The following is an 18,225-nucleotide window of genomic DNA, read 5'->3' as shown; positions in this document are numbered from 1 at the left end:
TCATCAAATTTCACATGATTTTCAACAAACGAAAAACTCAAAATCAAACGAAAAAAATTTTTCCTCATTAAAATCCTTGATTAGTTTGTTTTAAAAAAATGGTGTAATTAGTGATGATGTTTTATGTGATTATAATGATTTTCTGGTGGAAAGAAAAATGATTTTCTGGTGGAAAGAAAAATCACACATTCAACCACATAACCAAAATTAAGGTCAAAATAGAAAAAAAAATCCAATTTATCATCATCAGATTAACATTTTGGTTATCAAATTGATTTTCTCTCACATTCACTCAATGACTAAACACACAAACACACACATCCTGGTGTGTACACATTTTGGTTTGAATTTTTTTGTGGATTTTTCAACAAAGCTAAACCCAAATGATAATCATTTGAATAATTTCATTTTTCCATAAAACTAGATTATCGATTTTTTTTCTTCATTTTCATTTTTATATCGATGCAAAAAAAAGCCAAAAAAGAAGAAGAAGTGGAAAAACAATTTTGATCGATTTGATTATCGATCTGATATTCTCAAAAGTAATTCAATTCAAACATTCAAATTCTCTCTCTCTCTCTCTCTCTTCTCTCTTCTTCGAGCTTGATTAATGAGATTTTCTTCTAATAACAACAATGGCCAATTGCCAACCAACCAACCAACCGACGGACCGACAATCAACCAACAGCCTAAAGAAATGATCGTCGCCATTATCATCATTCATGATCGTCGATTCAAATCGACCAAACTCTCTCTCTCTCTTATACAGTAAATGTTAAACGACAATTATCGTTTTTGGACAAAAAAAAATAGGAATGAAAAATGGTCAAAAAAATAAGGAAATTTTTAGTTTAGTTGGCAAGAAATGAATTTGAAAAAAAGTGAAAATGTAAATCAAATGAAAATCAGACACCAGCAACAATATCCACCACCACCACCACCAGTATAATCAATGTGCATAATAAATGAAGGAAATTCATAGCCTGTTTTTTTTTTTTGAAGACATATAATGAACCTCGAAGTTTTTCAGTTCTCCTCTTCATCAATGGTAATAATCACCAACAAATGATACACACACACATAGATTTTATGGCAAAAAATGAACCACATGATGATCATCATAATAATCATTATCAGCATGATACGATTTATTTATGTATGACCACTCAATTGACCTTGTTGTTGAATCAAACATGTGCAACATATTTTTTTGCAAATTGACCCCTAGGACCAGAAAGGAATGGAATTTTTGACCAAAATGATCGACAAACCGATGATCGTTGATCATTGATCGTTGACCGTAAAATTATTGAATCAAGGCTACCGCGGCATACTACTATCAACAATTGTGGACAAACAAAATGATTTTTGTTAGACTTTATCATTTGGTCAACACAGTGAACAAAATTGACCAAACAAAATTAACCAAACAAACTATCGGTCAACATATTGATCTGATTTTGGTAATGTTGATATGGTTGTGGTAAGGATAAATCGATGATGATTACCATAAATGTCTGTTGTTGTTTTTTTTCGTTTTGGATACAATTTATGGCTTCTTCTACTGATTATCATTGGTTTATGTTCATTTGGTGCATGTGTGTGGTATCTATTTTCAAACCAGAAAAAAAGCAACAAAAAACAAAATTTTCGCTCATTTAATTTAAATTAGTGTAAAATTTAAAAAATATTTTACCCAAAAAACAAACGATTATTTCATTTCATTTCAGTGAAATTCTCGAAATAGCAGAATCTTCACAAAACATCTAAAGATCTTGACAAACGAAAACAGCAACAAAACAAAAGCGAAAATGATGATCCATTTCATAAAAATAATGACCATCCATTATAACAGAACAAACAAACACAAGTACAAGTACAAATGTAAAGAATATTTTAAGTAAAGTAAGATTAAGAAAAACAAAAAAAAGAAAAGATTAACTTGAACAACAAATGAATGAATGAATAAAACAATAGCATTCTCTTTTCATTATTGTTATTATTATGATCTTTTTTCGTTCGTTTGTTATCAAAGAAATATTGGATGTGATGATAATGACAACAACAACAGAAACAACAAGAGGTTAACAACAACAACAACAACAACAACAGAAACAAAAAAAAAACTACTTAAAATACATTAAGATTTATTGAGAGTTATGGAAAAATATAACAACCCAAAATAAAAATCTCCTTCCCTTCTTTGATTCAGTATAAATAATTTTCATTCATATATTCCATATTCATCATTGCTGAAAAATAAAGAAAAACATCACTATCCTATCCTATCCTAGTTTTTCTTCTTCAAAACTTTAAACATCTTTAATGTGTGTGTTGTGTGTGTGTGGGTAAGTGTTTTTTTCTGGTAGATGATGGATTCATAACATTTCCATTGGCTTTTCTCTTCAACGACTATTTTCATCTTGATTTATTTTTTGCCAAGGATTACTATTCTACTTTTCTTAAAGAAAATCTTTGAAATTAAAGAAGAAAAAAACTAACTGAAAATCATAATAATCATAACTTATGTTATGAGTAATATTCTTCGTTACGAAGAAGTAGAAATAGAAATGAAATGATGAATAATTATGACTTATGGATAGAAGCGAAGAAAACAATGGATAATAATAATATTCGCGCATCATTGATTGATGCGAATAAATCAACTATTTTAACCAAAAGTAGAAATATGGTGACTATTTTAACTTTCAAAAAGATTTAAAGTAAAATTAGTCAAGAAATGAAAAATCCAACTAATGGATTTTCGTTTTTGAAAAAGAAAAAAACTTATCAATATTGACCTTATTCGAAAAAAAAACATTGAAATTATCAAAATTTTCAATCATTTCATTAACACACTGCGACACACACACACAAATCGTGTGATAATATTTGTTAGATAAAAACAAAATTTTTTTTTCAAATTTTAATTTTAAATTCAACACATCACGATAATGGACACATTTTTATCTCTCTCTCTCTCTCTCTCTTGGGTTTTAAAATTCCACACACACACACACACACATTTTAAATAGATGTCATATCATCAACTATAGTGAAAGAAATTGAAAACTAAACACCAAAAAAAATATTCGGTTGAATAATCAAATGTTAATTATTTTTTTTTTTTTTATAAAAAAACGAAGATAATGATAATGGAAAATGACAAAATGGACAATGAACAACATTTGGATCAATATAAAAAAAAGACTCACTTGTGTTAAAATAGTGATTCTATATCGATTCTAGGTTATTTAGATATTTTTTCTTCATTTTTTGGGTTACAAACCTTTTTTTTCTGATATCCTTTTAATACCAGAAATATATTTTTGAACCATTTTGATTGCACAAACTAAATCAAACCGAAAAAAAATTGATTCTTTCTCAATCAGATAGAAAAAATTCAGTTCAGTTCAGTTAATAGCATTATGATAATGATGATGATGATAATTATGACGGTTGATGATGATGCTTCTCATCATCCGCATCATTATTATTGTGATATACAATCGAATATACTTTACTCGTTTGTCTCTTCAACATCCTTTTTTTTCTAAATAAAAATGATAATAGGATTTTCTCCCATCCACTCTGCCCTCCCCCTCTCCATCTTCATTCATATGGTATTATCATTATAATCATTGATTCAAGTGTGTGTGTGTTTTTGATGAGTTTTTTTCCATATTCGATACAAAAAAAAGAAATCTTTCGGAAATCTTTCCGGAAAATTTCTCAGTAAATAAAAAAGATTTTCAAATCAAAAAGTCTGTCAAATGTGTTCCGGAATATTCTGAGCTCAAAAAAAAATCTTTTTTCATTCATTCATCTCCCTAAAGAATGAATATTGATTTCTTTAACATGTCAAATATATTTCAAGATTTTCAAAAAGAAAAGTATTACTTTTTTCTTCTTTTCCATTGGATCAATCAAAGTATCAATAAATATCCTTGCCGGCAATATTATCGATGAAATTGAATTTGGAAGAAAAAAAAACGAGAAAAAACTTTTTTACAAATATTTTATCAGTATGTTGAAAGAGAGAGATCATAAGTGATATGATTTTCTGGTAAAAGTAGGAAAATTTCCGGAAATTGAATCTCATCTTCAAAAAAATGTTTCAACAACACTCCTTTTTTTATTTCAATAGGTTTATCTCTCTCGCATTCTATTTCTACCCACATCAAATCAAAATTGAAAAAAAATGTTTAAAAGTGTTTCCAATCTATTTAGAATCACTATGTATCTAATATTTAAAAAAAAACTAAATAAATACATTGAGAATCTCTTTCTATATTTAAATTCAAATTTTCAATCCAAAATCGATTCCGAATAACAAGGAAATAAAAAGCAAGAGAAATGGTTCTTCTTCTCTGGTACTTTTTAACATAAAATATCGATAAACTTCTAAAAATTTGAATAAAAAAATTTTTTACAAACGAAAAAATAACAAGCACACACAGCAAACAAACAAACACAAATCAAATCAAATCAAGATCTACTTTTACAAACACACACACACATCAATCACAGCGAAAATTCAACATTTGTTAAAATAGACAAAGATAGGCGAGAAAAAGATGGATAGATTTCAAATATAATCATACAACAGCAACAACAATAATTCGGGAATTATGAATTATCACCCCACACACACACACCCGAACATAACCGAATAATATCCGGGATTTGAATTTATTTAGTTGGTTGTAAGGAGATTTTTAACAAAAAGATTTCCAATGTCAAATTTTCATCGCTTTTCATTTTTTTGATCAGCAAGACTCCATGATCATGTGGTGCCTAGGATTCTCAATTTTAATCAAAAAAAAACCAAGATACTCGACGAAAATTTCCCGAAAACTAAATTCTCAAAAAAACTTTCCGGTAAAGATTGACAACAAAAAAATATCTAATTTCCATTTTAAAAATTTCAAATTAACTAAATTAACATTTATCATCATCATCATGATTATGATGGCGCCGAATTTTTTTCGTCGGCTTCACACACAAACACAAACACAGGGTTAATTTTCAATTAAATTTGCCACACACACAGACAGATAACGAAAGAAAAAAATTCCCGGGGAAATTTCTCAGCAACAACATAAAATTTGTAATTTAAAATGCTTACTTGAATTATTATTGTTATTTTCAATGGAAGCAATAACATTAGCAGCAGAAGCAATTGGTATAATAAACATTTCTGTTGATAATAATAGATAGACGGAAAACAAGGCAATCATGTAAAATGTTGATGTTTTTGATGTTTTTGATATGAATAATTTGGATATGATTATGAATAATGATGTTGTTGTTGTTGATGATGAAAATTTTCTACGACATCGATCTAACGATGATGTATGATACCATCGATTAAAATCGATGGCCATTTTGGTTTTATTGTAGATTGGTTCGATCGTTGTCAAATAGGGTTGAAATAGTCGTGCGGATGTTGATGATGGTTCATTTGGAAATTTACTTTGACGAATTTGATGATTATGACATTAAAAACACAAACCATACAGGCCAAAAATCATACACACACAAACACGACACGTTTTTACCAAAAATAACATTTTCGACATTATCGCGATAAACAAATTTCGACTATTTACACCTTTTGATTAATCGATTTTTTTCATTAATTTCCGAATCAAAAACACAAAACTTTTTCACGTAAATCTAAATGGATAATCAAGAAAACAAAAAGATTTTGAAAACAAAGACACCGACTACGACGATAAGAAAACCGAACCGAACCAAAACACAAACAGTCGACAAATGAGAACAGAATGTATTTTTTCCAAAAAAAAATTTTTTTTCATTCATTTTTTACTTTGTTGATATCAGGTAGTGGTAATAGCCGCCGATGTCGTCAGTTATTACATTCATCAATGCTTCTAGTTCTGTACGAAAAAAAAAAATCCATGGATTTCCGTATTATCATCATGGTGGTGGTAGTGGTACAGTTGGCTAAGGTCTCAACTATATCAATATCAACAAGGCCAGATGGTCGGATTTGAATATGACCGTGTTTTCATTCATTCATTCATCCCTTATCTAAATTTTAACATTTTCAAACAAAACAAAACGAAAAACGAAAAAACGAAAATGAAAATTTCCATAAATAATACGGGTAAAAGATCATCATTGTGTTGATTTTCGTTTTGTTTGGTTCGTTTGTTTGAAAAATTCATAATAATATTTTCAAAAGAAAGAAAAAAACGAAATTCACAACCGTCATTCATTTCATTTCAAAATGAAAATTTTTTGAATTAAAAATTAAACTTAAATGGACCATAATGATGGTGATGAAACGGTATATGTCTGGTGTGTATGCGTTTGGAACACGGGTGTCGTTCCATCAGTGGCTGTTTAATTTATCCCATTATATCAACACTGCAGTATGTTGTTTGGCTTGTTTGTTTGTTTGTGTGTGTGAAGGATATTATTATGATGATGATGATCCCTTGGAGATCATCATCACAGCAACAACATCATAATGTGACCCATTATAAAAAGCTTTTCGAGTTTTTTTCTTTCATTTGATTAAAAATACATCAAGAGAGAGAGAGAGAGAGAGAGAGAGAGAGAGAGAGAGAGAAGTACGACTTATCCGATTGAAGACCATGAAAAATGTATATACAAACCACCCGGGTGTCTAAATAGATAGGAATTGAGAGGATCAAAATAGTAATACCTCTTTGGAAAGAAAATATGCAAATTCTTTTTCTTTTGGCTATTGTTACCTATGTGGTTGTTTGTTTGTTTGTTTGTTTTGTTTTCGAATGTTTGGTTAGAATAGTGTCACAAATACATACATTTGACATTTCCTATTTGGTTTTTTTTCGGTTGATGAACATTATCATCGTGATCATCAAACAAAATCTTTATCAAGATTTTGATGATTTTCTACCATTGTTGTACACACATCAAACCAACAAACAAACACACGACACATCTTTGAATTCCATCGCACACAGAGATAATCACAAAAAAAGAAAATTTTTCACACCTTTTCTCTCTCTCTCTCTCTCTCTCTCTCTCTCTCTCTCTCTCTCTCTCTCTCTCTCTCTCTCTCTCTCTCTCTCTCTCTCTGTATTTACCTTAAAATTTACTTTACTTTCTTTTTTTTTTCCTACAGGTATTTAAAACAGCAACGGTTTTCTCACCATCATCATTTTATGTGATTTGTGAGACTATTTTCACCTTATCTCTACTTTACCTATGCGCAAATCGAATATATTTGTAAAAAAAATATATTCGATTTGCGCGACGCAAACATAATCAAAAAATGATTTTCATTCCACATTATTGATGATGATTGTCAAATGTATCACTCAAACATGTCAATCATCATCATTATTATCAATATTGATCTAATGAAAATAACAACAACAACAACAACAACCGAAAAATCAAAACAGATTTACCGAACACATTCATTGAAAAGCATCCTCCAAAAAATATTCCTTCCATCATTATCATTATCAAAAAGTATTTTACAGCTTTTCGAACGTAAACAACAACGAGCAAACGAAAACAAACGAAAAAAATTGCCACAAACAAACGAGCGACCTAAAAACCATCAAAATCAAATCAAAAATTAAACCAGATTTTTCTATTTGATTATGTAAACATTATGTTTATGATGATGATGATGAGAATATTTTTCTTCTTCTTCTTCCCTCTCAACAACTATTTCCACATTGATGTTGATTCCATTTAAAAAAATGTATAGGGTGTGTGTTTTTTTGTTTTTCCAAGGCAAAATATTTACATTGTATGTTTCAATCATCAACCAATCATCATATTCAAATTTTTCATTTCCATCAACAACAACATCATCGATAACTTTTTTTATCTTTGTTGTTTGGCCATTTGGTTTGATTTGTGGCCGATAAACAAAGCAGGAGAAAAAAAAACCTGGCAACAAAAATGTTTGTTGTTGTTGTTGTTGTTGTTAGGATTCTGTTTTCAACAACAACAACAACAACCATCTGAGTAATTTTTATTTATTTAAACAACCAAAAAAGAAATTAAGTTAAACAAACAAGCATTTTGCTCTATCGCCAAATGGTTGTTTTGATTGGTCATTATCAGGCCAATATCTCTCAAAGGCCAAGTGGTACGATCCAAAAAACTTTGTTTTTTCCTTTTTTTCTGTTTTTTTCAAGTTTTACCGCCACCCAGGTAGAACGAGGCAATGAATTTGACCTGGATGAGTTGTTAGTTCGTATGGGAAAAGCTAACTTTATTGATCTAAATATCGATTATCGCTGAATCAATCAATCAGTCAATCAGTCAATTTGTATAGTGCAAAAAAAAACAGAACTTTCAAAAAATCAGAGCTGACTTTGTTTTTTACAAAATTTCAAATGTTTTTGAAATTAATTTCATTATTACAAAGCAAAAGCAAAAAAACTGAAAAAGAAATTCTTGATTCTTATCATCTCCAATGATTCACACACACTTATCTATTTCATTCATTCATTCTGGTGGAAATTACTGATTCATTTTCTATTCAAAACGAAATGAAAACAATGCCAGTCGACGCAAACGAGCATAACAGCATTACCAATTATAATTAGTTAGTTAGTTGGATGTGTGTTTGGCTGGAAAAGAAAGAAGAAAAAAATTGTCACTTTTAGTAGAGACAAGAATCGATGACAACGACGACAACGACAAAGACGATTGGAATTTCCGTTTTTTCGTTTCAGAATCATTATCAATTACAAATTCTGAATTCTGAATTGTGAATTGAATTTTTTCGTTACTTTTCTCTCTCTTCTCGACAATCAATTTGCCTTTTTTGTTTCTCCACTTGGTTGATGAATTCATAAATTTATTCAGGTTTTTTTTGCTGTAGAATGCAATGATGATAATGATATCGATTGAAGACGACAACGACTGAAAAAGTTAAAATATTTCTTCTTTGTACTTTCTAACGACTTTCATTCAATTTCGATTGATTCAGCAAAAAACAAATGAAAAAACGAGGAAGAAAAAATCGGTTAATTTCTTTATGCAAAACAATTTGGAAAAAAATTCTTCTTTTTTCTTCTTCTTCGTAGGGGAAAAAAACTTTGAAAAAAATGAATAACTTTTGAAACACGAACAACAACTTGATTATTCAGTGTGAAGAAATCGATTCTGGAGAATTCTGCTTTTTTTAGAAAAAAAAGGTACACCGGAGAAATTCACAAACTATCATCCGAAATGTTCATCAACAACAAAAGTAATCAATCGACACTATCGATCAAAACCAGCACGCAGTAGATATTCAGATTTTTTGTTTTGACATTTCATCAAGCCAGAAGAATCCTAGTATAGTTCCTGGGGAAAAGTCCAAACCATTCTTTCACTTTTCACATTGGCGAGAGAATTGACAGCATTTTACTATTCTGGATCATCAAGAACATTGGTTGCTGGCAAAATTCCTGCTTTTTTTTGGTCGATTCCAAAAAAAGCAGGAAAACAAATTACATTTCTCGGGTGGTTGAGGTGAAAATTCCTCTTCATCGTTGTGGTATTTGATCCAGGAACGAAAACGAGAATTTGTTACTTTTTCATTCGATTTTGATGAGATAACGGTCTAGAAAAAGCAAAGTTGTAATGAAAAAAAAAGAAAGAATTTTCAGGCAAGAATCCACAAGAATCGTAAAATTCAATTCATCTTTCTTTCTGATCAAAAAATTATTACCTTAGTCATTTTATTTATTTATTGCCTGTTCAAATTCTGTCTGATTCTATCTACACACCTGGGGAAAAAACTGTTGGTACAAACTGAATGTTCTGCAGAAAGTTCAATAAAAAAAATTCTGCCATTCAAGGTTGAATAACCGTTTGGGAAAAAATATTTTCAAGTACCCGAATCCAAAAAAAAACATACAAGGAGCCAAACATAAGTAAACAAAAATACAAGCCAAAAACATCCTCTGAGACAAAACAACTAATATTACTTATATGGATCAAACAACAGAGCGAAAAAAATGGAGAATATTCTTGTCTTTACAACCGACATCGACAACAACAACAAAAGTAAAGAATCTAATCAAAGGAAAAAAAATTGATAATGTAATTTAATGATGATCATCATCATTTCCAAGACAAACAAACAAACATTTAGGGCCATTTTATTATTACATGAATCTCTTTGCTGTTCTGCTCTCAAAAAAACTATCGATGTTTAGCTACCAGAGAAAAAAACATTAAAAAAGAATAACCAGGACAGAAGAAAATCCTTATTTTGTAAACAACAACAAGCAGAAACAGAAACTAGAAAGAATCCAGAACCCAAAAAAAAAAAAACAAATGAATGAATGAACGGAAAATCAAAAAACTTAACGTCATAATAATAATCATCATTTCATAAATCGATTGTTTATTTATGTTTTTTTTGCTTTCTGTTTTCGGTTATTATATGTGTTTTAGGCAATATTTTCCTCTAACAAATAAATAAATCGATTGTATCATCATCATTATCATTAAAGTCTAAAGAGATTTTGTTTGTTGTTTGTTTGTTTTTACCAACCATCCATCCATCCATCCATCCATCCATCCATCCATTCATTTGATCTTGTTTATATTCAGATTAATTTAACATATTATTTTCAAAACTATCACTCTATGTACAGGGTGTTCTTGTGTTTTCATTTTTTTTTCTCGAAGCAAAATGCCAAATATTGCTTTGGGTAATGAAACAAAATCGGTACAATTGAAGCAGGTGAAAAAATTCTTTGTTTTTTTTTCAGTGAAAAATTACTTAATTATTTATTCACATTTTAAAAAAAATGAAAAAATTAAAAAGCTTTTCATCAATTTCCATCTTCTTCTTCCATCTTAATACAGTGTGTTTGTTTGTTTGTGTTAATGTTTGGCTGTTAATTAATCAAAAACTAAAGTAATGATAATTTTTCATCCAAAAGTAAAAAAAATTTTAAAAATCCCATTTTTGTTTGTTAAACACACTCGAATAATGTTTATTACGCCCACAGCAAAACAGAAAAAAAACTTTAAAAATATGCAATAATTATGATCCTGATGATGATGATTATGGAAAATTTTTAGACATTTCACTCTCTCTCTCCCCATAGAGACAATGTTACAAAATGAATAATAATTATTGTTCAAACTAGCAAAAGTTGAAAAAGTTTAAGCCAATTGATGTTGTTTGTCGTTGAGAAAAAAAAGATGATAAATGAAAATTCATAAAATAATAATATCCATTTTTATGAAAGTTTTTCTGGAAAAATAAACCTGAAAAATGAAAATATCGTTCTTCACTTTACCAAAACAAGCTAAATTCATGTAAATCTTCTTATTTTTGCTATGTAACACACAGGACACGTGTGCATCGTCGTCGACATCAGTGTTAATGTTTTTTTTTACCTTTGGGCCATTATCGTTTGTGAGGTAACACCAAAAAAGTGATTTTTTTTTCTGAAAGTGAAAATTAATCTCCTCCTCCTTATTTCTCGGTTTATAGCAACCAAACACCCAGACAAGCATCAATTGAGTGATGTATGATCGAATCGAATCGAATCGAATCGATCGATTGATTGCTCGTTTGAAATAATAATAATAAATATTTGCCTAAAGGGCACCAGCGAACCAGCCAAACATCGTCGTTGTTGATGATGTTAATGTTCATTTATGAATTACAGAATATGAAAAATATTAAATAAATAATGTAACACCAGCAAAAAAAAAGAGGGGAAAAAACGTTTATTTTGTTTCGTCGATTAGAGATTTTTTTTCAAAACAGACGCTTTACACATTTTGGATGTTTTTTCTTTCTTGGTCTGATTTATCATCAATCGATCGATCGATTGATCCATCAATTCGATAGCCTCGAGTGTCACACGTATATCAATCCACACAGAGACACAGATTGACTGGCCGGATTCTTCATTGGTTTTTCTCTCGACCAAAAAACCATTCAATTCAATCAGGAATTTTTTTTTTGATTTCGGGAAATCGATTGAAATCCATCACCACAAATTAGCCATATATCATCATTATCATTGCTAAAATTTCAAAAATAATGATAGAAAACAAGAAATCAGTGACCAAAAAATGATGATTATATCAAAAGCAAACAAACCATTGTTTTTTATTTATTCTTTGTTGTTGTTGTTGTTGATCATCATTATTATTTCCATCTTGATTGAACAATGAACAAAATGATGATACATCCGATATGGATATTAAATGTCGATTGATTGATCGTATTGAATCAATACCATTATTGGATGGTTTGTTTAGTTTTTGATATGCATCATTGCTACCACCATGATCCTGATCATCCTGATCAAGACCTTTGTCAGCCATATGTATACACCAGGAAATTATTTGCTGATCAATCGATATACTAATCAAATTTCGATAATCATTTTTATCGATAAATTTTACATCTATATGAGAAGATGCAGAATGAATAAGCAAAAATAAATAAACAAACAAAAATCGAATCGATCAATAAATTTTTTTTTCGATTAAGTAAATAAATTAATCAAAAAATAAAGTAAATAGACAACAAACAAACAATCATAACAAACCTGTTATTTGACATGTATGGCCATGATTGTTGTACGATGGTTGTTGTTGTTGTTGTTGGCTGCTGAATGATCGTAAAAAATTTAATCTAACTTGCTGATGAGGAAGATCGCTACCATTATGATTATCATGACAATCATCGACAAAACAAACATTAATCAATGTTATAATTATTTGATTATCATCACCACCGGTTGCAATAATTAATATTTCTTTAGTTTTTCGGGGTAAAAAAATCAATCAATCGATTATTGAACTGAATTGATTGAATATTTCAACAACAACAACAACTTACCATTATTAATAAATTTCCAATCAATAGCAATAATACCGGATCGATGAATTTGCCTGGATAATAATAATGATGATCGATAATTATCGTCATTATTATTGATTGAATTTTGATGATCAATCGAAAAGAAATGAATATAACCATCATTTGTTGTAACAGCACTTGAAAAAATATTGGAACCAGTGCTGCCATCTTTCGAATGCAAATGATGATTTGAAAATTTGAAAATTTTACATCTTAACAAACATGACATTCCTAATTGAATTTTATGAAAAATTTCAATTTTGTTATCCCGTTCATTATAATTAAATATACGATATGATGCATCTGAACAAGCAACAGTTATATGAAATTGAATAGCGTTTTCATTATTACGAAATTCAATAAAATCAACATCCAAATAACGAACATCCAATTCAAGAAGTTCTTGATCATTTGGTTTACGAATTTTTGTTTCAAATTCCAATTGTTTATTGAAAAGACCGAGAAAATTCATTGATTTTTCTTCACAAATCAATCGTCGTTTCTGGTCATGGTGATCATACCAAAATCTCCATATAATCATCTGTGATCGACTACCAACCGAAATAGCATATGTCATTTGATTAATATTTGTTAAACATTTTATAGCATTTATGGTTGCAATATGACCATATAAAATTTCAACAAGTTTAAATGAATTTTCAATATTATTTTCATCATAGCTAATAATTTGAATTGATCGATCTTCACCTGCAATCAGGCAATAAATTAATGATGATTGTTGATCAATAATCATCTGCGTACAGCAATTTATCTTTCTTGGTATTGTTGAAAATGATAATTTTGATTTCGGAAATTTTGGTGAATGACAACAACGTCCAACATGTTTGATTGTATCGGATTTACTATAACAAAAATCAATTTGTATTAATTCATCATCATCGAATATCGATTGTTCAATAGAAACATCAAATGATCGATGACCACCACCACAATCTTCTTCAAACAATATATTTTGATCATTATCAATATTCCAAACAATAAATTTACGCCAATCAAATCCATAAACAAAACAAGGCCTTTGTGTTTGCCGGTCAAATTCAAATCCACAAATCCATTCAACACTTGAAAATGATGCATACGTACGAAGTTTTTGAAAATCAACAATCATATTGTTTTCATTTTCAATAATCAAATATTCAATTATACGTCCATTTCTTCCACTTGAATAAATGAATCGAGATTCCGGTTGTCGTCGAATACTTGTTACACCATTCTGTCCATGAATATGCCAGAATTTTCTGAATGGTTCTGATGATTGTTTATCAGTCCAATAACCAAGAACATTACCCGAATAATCACCAACGATGAAAAGATTTTTATATAAATGACCACATGAACACCATTGATGTTTACTATTTGGTAATCGATAATCATGTTTATCGATTATTAATCGATAATTTTCACCAACAACAACAACAATAATATGAACAATTTTTACTAATCCATCAAGTAAACAAATCATTAATTGATCATCATCATCGATGAAACTGATGTCGATAATTTTCCGTTCAAATATTTTTTGCAAATAAACAAATTTAACATCATTTGAATCGGTAGTCATCATCAAACCTAAATGACCAAATTTCGATCCAACAATAATCATATTTCGTTTCGAATTCGCCGCCATTTTAATATAATCACCAAATATATCATTAAGATTATATTCCTGATCATCTATGGCTTCAATTTTCTCTTTCTTCAAATCATTATCACAGCAAAAAAATTCACCTTTTATACATGCAGTTATTGTTCGTAAAGAATTTGATTTGTTTGTACGTAAAAATCCTATAGCTTTTATATAGGATAATTTTTGATTCCATTCATTAATTTTAAATTGATTTAATTGTAAAATATCTTCAATATAGGTTAATTGTATGGAACTATCACTACCACCACAAATAATTTGTTGATGATCATCATCATTATTGGTTGTACAAAGGCTCCATATTCGATTATTTCTTATAAAACGTTTACGTCTAATCATACCATATGGCTGTTGTAATGACCAAACAATTAATGATGAATCTTCACCAACTGATATACAAATATTGGGAGAATCTGTTCGAGTCGTAGTGATCATTACACGCCATATCCGGGCTTCATGTCCATAATACGTATGTGTTAATTGAAATTTATTCATTTTCCATGAACAATGATTATTTTTCATTGATGATTCTGAAAAATTATCACAACAACCATTCCATAAACGAACACTTCGATCATCCGATGCTGTAACCAAAATATTAAGTTTTGAATTATAATCAATGGCAAAAATAACACCATCATGTCCATTTAATGTTTGTAATTCTTCAACTAATGGTTTTTCATCATTGTTCGATGATAAAACAACTGACCATATCAGAATCTGTGTAAAAACAGTTCCCGATGCAATGATTAAACAGTTATTATCAATGGATGATTCAAGAATTTTTGCCGAATAAAGTATACATTTTTGTGGACCAAATATTTTTTCCGGTTGTTGTTCATCATCATCAGCAGAAACATTGTTGTTGTTCAATTTTTCAACAAGATTCCTAATGATAATTTCATTACGTGCATTTATTATGATTATCAAATTATTATTCCAATCGATTAAATCAAGTATCATATAATGATTAATATAACTATTGTTTATAATCAATTCAAAATTATCAAAAATATTGTCTGGATTATAATAAATCGAACAATAATACATGTAATGAATTGAATAGATAATCAATTGACGTTCGATTCGTTGTTGTTGTTGATCATGATTTGTTTTATTTAAAAATTTTATACCAATAATATTCTGTTTCACCGAAAATGGAATGGAACGAATAAATTGATATTGTTGATGATCATCATTGCGATACCAGACGAATACAAACGAACCGATACCTAAACCGAAAAAAAATGAAAATCAGAATCAAAAATCAAAAGTTCAATAAATCAAATTTACCAGCCAATAAAAATGGTTTTTCGTATGTTAAACATCGAACATGGCTTTTGATCGATGTCATGGCTCTTCTTCTTTTTCGATTCGGATGATAAAACTGGATCAAACTGAATCAAACTGGATTAAATATTTGAAAACAAAATCAAAAACAAAAATAAAGAAAACATCCACGTGATTCGCATATTTTGTATTACGAAATTGACAACAACAAAAATTTCCGATAAAAATTCCCTAACAACAACAGATAGATACATTCGAATGTTCCGAAGATATTTCCCAAAATGAAAATCAAAGTTTGTTCAAAGTTTTTTGAGCAAAATTTACGCTTAACACGCAACAAAAAAATTTTCCTTTCAAATCAAAGTTGAAATAAGCGAAAGATATTCACGAAAAAAAATATTTAATCAAATTTCAATTTTGTAAAATATGAAAAAAAAACTCTGAATGGATGGCTGTGTTTGTTTGTGTGTAAGTATTTAGCAATAATCATTTTGAAAAATAAACTACAAAATCTTAATTTTTTTCATTTTAGCTTCGATTTTATTATTTCATTTTTTGGGACGCTAGGAATGTTGTTGTGGAAAACGTTCAAATTTTAATGATGCAGAATTGATACAATAACGTTTACCGGTTGGTTTTGGTCCATTTTCAAAAAGATGACCTAAATGTGCATCACATTTTGCACAGGTAATTTCCGTACGAATACGTGGTGCTTTTTTATAATCAGGTTTAAAACAAAGTTTATTCATATCTAATGAATCAAAAAATGCTGGCCAACCACAACCAGATTCATATTTTGTTTCCGATGTAAATAATTGTTGTTCACAAACAATACAAGAATATATACCACCATCATTACAATTATTATATTCACCTGTAAATGGTCTATTGGATTGAAAACATGATTAGATTTTAAGAAAATCAAACAGAAAAATAAAACAATCAATCAACTTACTCTTCAGTATAACCATTTTGTGTTACATTATACTGTAAATTGGTTAAACGTTGTTTAAGATTTTCACGATCAACAACAAAACTTGTAGCCATTTTCTTCTTCTTCTTCTTCTTGGTCTTTGGTTGCTACCGAAACTTTAAAAAAATGATGATTATGATGTATGAATGGAATGAATTCCAATGAATCGTAATTGAACGAATCATCATCATTCATTGGGTTTTTATAATGCCATATATCGCGCGATTATCAACATTATCATCAAATTTTTTTTTCTTTTTGTTTCAATTTAGCTTATCATAATTAGTGTTGAATTTGTGCCTATGGAAAAAATGAAAAAAGAAAGAAATCAAATCAAATCAAATTGATCATAATCATCACCATCATAACCACCATTATCCACACTTAAAAATGGCAAAAAAAAGAATTTTCAAATGTACTATGCGTGCCGCCGGAGCACGGTCAATGTTTGATTGATTGATTGATTATTGTCGTCATCATCAATATATGACAAACATCTTATCAAATCAAATAAATTCGTATGATTTTTTTGTTTGTTTGATATGGGGGAGAAAAATTGTTAAATTTCTGATGAAATAAATTCAATCAATTTCGAAATATAGTTTGTTTTTCAAGAATGAAAATTTCCCTTATTTTGTTGTTGTCAATTTGATTGAAAATTTGATAAATTTTTTTCAAAGAAAACGAATCGAAATTGAAATTAAACTTTTTTTTTATTTTGAAAAAATTAAAATTAAAAAAAAATCAAGATTTTTTAGATCAAAATACGGTTGTTTTTTGTTATTTTGACAATTCAAAAAAGTTGGTTGTTGTTGATGTTTCCCAATGGAAAATTTTAATCGAAAAGACCGAAACCCATATCATCATCTTCTTCGGATTCTGGTTCAGCTTCTTTTTCTTTTTTCTTCGATTTGGAATCATCGGCTGCGGCAGCATCGCCGGCTGCTGCTGCAGCACCACCGGCTGCAACACCACCAGCAACAGCTGGACCAGCACCAACACCCGATCCAACATTTGTAATCAAACCTTTGACATCGATATTTTCCAATGCTTTAGCGAATAAACCGGGCCAATATGGTTCCACTTCAACGTTAGCTGTTTTCAAAATTGTTTGAATTTTTTCAGCAGTGATGGCCACATCATCATCCTGAAGGATCAATGAAGCATAAACGCAGGCTAATTCGTTGATAGACATTTTTTCAATTGAAATTTGTTGTGGATTCTTTTGTAAAGTTGCAAAATTTGATTGAAAGAATTTTGCCTTAGCTCAGAATTTGAATTTTTTTCGGTAAAAAATTTGAGAACAATACAAGGTAGAAACCACGTGTATGTTTGTGTGAATAGCTTGTGTGAGGAGAAAACGAAGCGAGCAACAACAGTGAGAAGAAAAAATTTGAACGGAAAAGGAAAAAATGAGCAGCATGC

At 29.4% G+C, this 18,225-nt stretch overlaps 4 protein-coding genes and 1 long non-coding RNA gene across 6 annotated transcripts in view; 1 reads left to right on the top strand and 4 right to left on the bottom strand.

Moving 5' to 3' along the window:
• The window catches only part of LOC113798921 (protein sax-3-like), a 34,282-nt gene extending 28,508 nt beyond the window's left edge, over positions 1-5,774 (bottom strand). For both annotated transcript variants that reach the window (XM_075819498.1, XM_075819499.1), the window contains exon 1: positions 5,129-5,774. In XM_075819498.1, coding sequence (XP_075675613.1) covers positions 5,129-5,387 — 259 coding nt within the window. In that variant the 5' untranslated portion in view covers positions 5,388-5,774. The remainder of the gene's footprint in view (positions 1-5,128) is intronic.
• Positions 5,775-11,706: 5,932 nt separating this feature from the next.
• Positions 11,707-16,038, bottom strand: LOC142644948 (tRNA (34-2'-O)-methyltransferase regulator WDR6). The gene is made up of 5 exons (XM_075819810.1): positions 15,831-16,038; positions 12,851-15,769; positions 12,558-12,767; positions 12,104-12,413; positions 11,707-12,026 (listed from the first exon to the last, which is right to left on the bottom strand). The coding sequence occupies exons 1-5, from the start codon at positions 15,889-15,891 to the stop codon at positions 11,948-11,950; spliced, it is 3,579 nt and encodes a 1,192-aa protein (XP_075675925.1). The 5' UTR covers positions 15,892-16,038; the 3' UTR covers positions 11,707-11,947.
• On the top strand, positions 16,013-16,794 carry LOC142644949 (uncharacterized). The gene is made up of 2 exons (XR_012846163.1): positions 16,013-16,295; positions 16,360-16,794. It is a non-coding gene; the product is annotated as an uncharacterized LOC142644949 (long non-coding RNA).
• On the bottom strand, positions 16,211-17,000 carry LOC113795681 (methionine-R-sulfoxide reductase B1-like). Its single transcript, XM_027345888.2, has 2 exons — positions 16,783-17,000; positions 16,211-16,712 (listed from the first exon to the last, which is right to left on the bottom strand). The coding sequence occupies exons 1-2, from the start codon at positions 16,872-16,874 to the stop codon at positions 16,391-16,393; spliced, it is 414 nt and encodes a 137-aa protein (XP_027201689.1). The 5' UTR covers positions 16,875-17,000; the 3' UTR covers positions 16,211-16,390.
• A 494-nt stretch (positions 17,001-17,494) lies between these two features.
• On the bottom strand, positions 17,495-18,177 carry RpLP1 (Ribosomal protein LP1). The gene has a single exon (XM_027345889.2). The coding sequence runs from the start codon at positions 17,993-17,995 to the stop codon at positions 17,636-17,638; it is 360 nt and encodes a 119-aa protein (XP_027201690.1). The 5' UTR covers positions 17,996-18,177; the 3' UTR covers positions 17,495-17,635.
• Between the last annotated feature and the right edge of the window lie 48 nt (positions 18,178-18,225).

Source organism: Dermatophagoides pteronyssinus, unplaced genomic scaffold, assembly GCF_027571235.1.
Source record: "Dermatophagoides pteronyssinus isolate colony J.1.1.1.1 unplaced genomic scaffold, Derpt_VIB-CSIC_2022.12 sq0004, whole genome shotgun sequence".
NCBI classification, from domain to species: Eukaryota; Metazoa; Arthropoda; class Arachnida; order Sarcoptiformes; family Pyroglyphidae; genus Dermatophagoides; species Dermatophagoides pteronyssinus.
The sequence above is the reverse complement of the archived record's forward strand: the minus strand, read 5'-3'. Positions and strand labels throughout refer to the sequence as shown.

What these genes read in the sequence shown, in the direction of transcription:
- RpLP1 (XM_027345889.2), bottom strand. Translation starts at nt 17,995, where the DNA reads ATGTCTATCAACGAATTAGCCTGCGTTTATGCTTCATTGATCCTTCAG.
- LOC113795681 (XM_027345888.2), bottom strand. Translation starts at nt 16,874, where the DNA reads ATGGCTACAAGTTTTGTTGTTGATCGTGAAAATCTTAAACAACGTTTA. An exon ending in CAAAATGGTTATACTGAAGA is followed by an intron (nt 16,713 to 16,782) that starts GTAAGTTGATTG and finishes TCAATCCAATAG; the next exon opens with ACCATTTACAGGTGAATATA.
- LOC142644948 (XM_075819810.1), bottom strand. Translation starts at nt 15,891, where the DNA reads ATGACATCGATCAAAAGCCATGTTCGATGTTTAACATACGAAAAACCA. An exon ending in CCATACATGTCAAATAACAG is followed by an intron (nt 12,414 to 12,557) that starts GTTTGTTATGAT and finishes CTTCTCATATAG; the next exon opens with ATGTAAAATTTATCGATAAA. An exon ending in AGAATAAATAAAAAACAATG is followed by an intron (nt 12,027 to 12,103) that starts GTTTGTTTGCTT and finishes TTGAAATTTTAG; the next exon opens with CAATGATAATGATGATATAT.